The 255-nt window shown below is 71.0% G+C and overlaps 1 protein-coding gene across 1 annotated transcript in view; it reads left to right on the top strand.

Annotated features, from left to right (window-relative positions):
- LOC102772352 (protein VAC14 homolog) overlaps positions 1-255 on the top strand; it is a 73,298-nt gene continuing 73,043 nt past the window's right edge. Inside the window, exon 1 of the mRNA XM_015558787.1 lies at positions 1-208. Within this exon, the coding sequence (XP_015414273.1) occupies positions 105-208 (104 nt within the window). The 5' untranslated portion in view covers positions 1-104. The remainder of the gene's footprint in view (positions 209-255) is intronic.

Here is a 255-nt window from a genome sequence, read left to right as displayed (position 1 = left end):
CCGGAGGCAGCGCGGAGCCGCAGACTCCCCTGGTCCCCGGCGCAGCCCGGGCATTCGCGGGCTGAGGAGTCGCGGGACTCCGGGGGGCACCCCGAGTTGCCACCATGAACCCCGAGAAGGACTTCGCGCCGCTCACGCCCAACATCGTGCGCGCCCTCAATGACAAGCTCTACGAAAAGCGGAAGGTGGCCGCGCTGGAGATCGAGAAGTGAGTGCCGCGGGCATGCAGGGTTGGGCGCGGGGGCGGAGGCGGGA

Source organism: Myotis davidii, unplaced genomic scaffold (assembly GCF_000327345.1).
Source record: "Myotis davidii unplaced genomic scaffold, ASM32734v1 scaffold453, whole genome shotgun sequence".
Classification (NCBI taxonomy): Eukaryota; Metazoa; Chordata; class Mammalia; order Chiroptera; family Vespertilionidae; genus Myotis; species Myotis davidii.
Note: the sequence above shows the minus strand (reverse complement) of the source record. Positions and strands in the feature narration are given on the sequence as shown.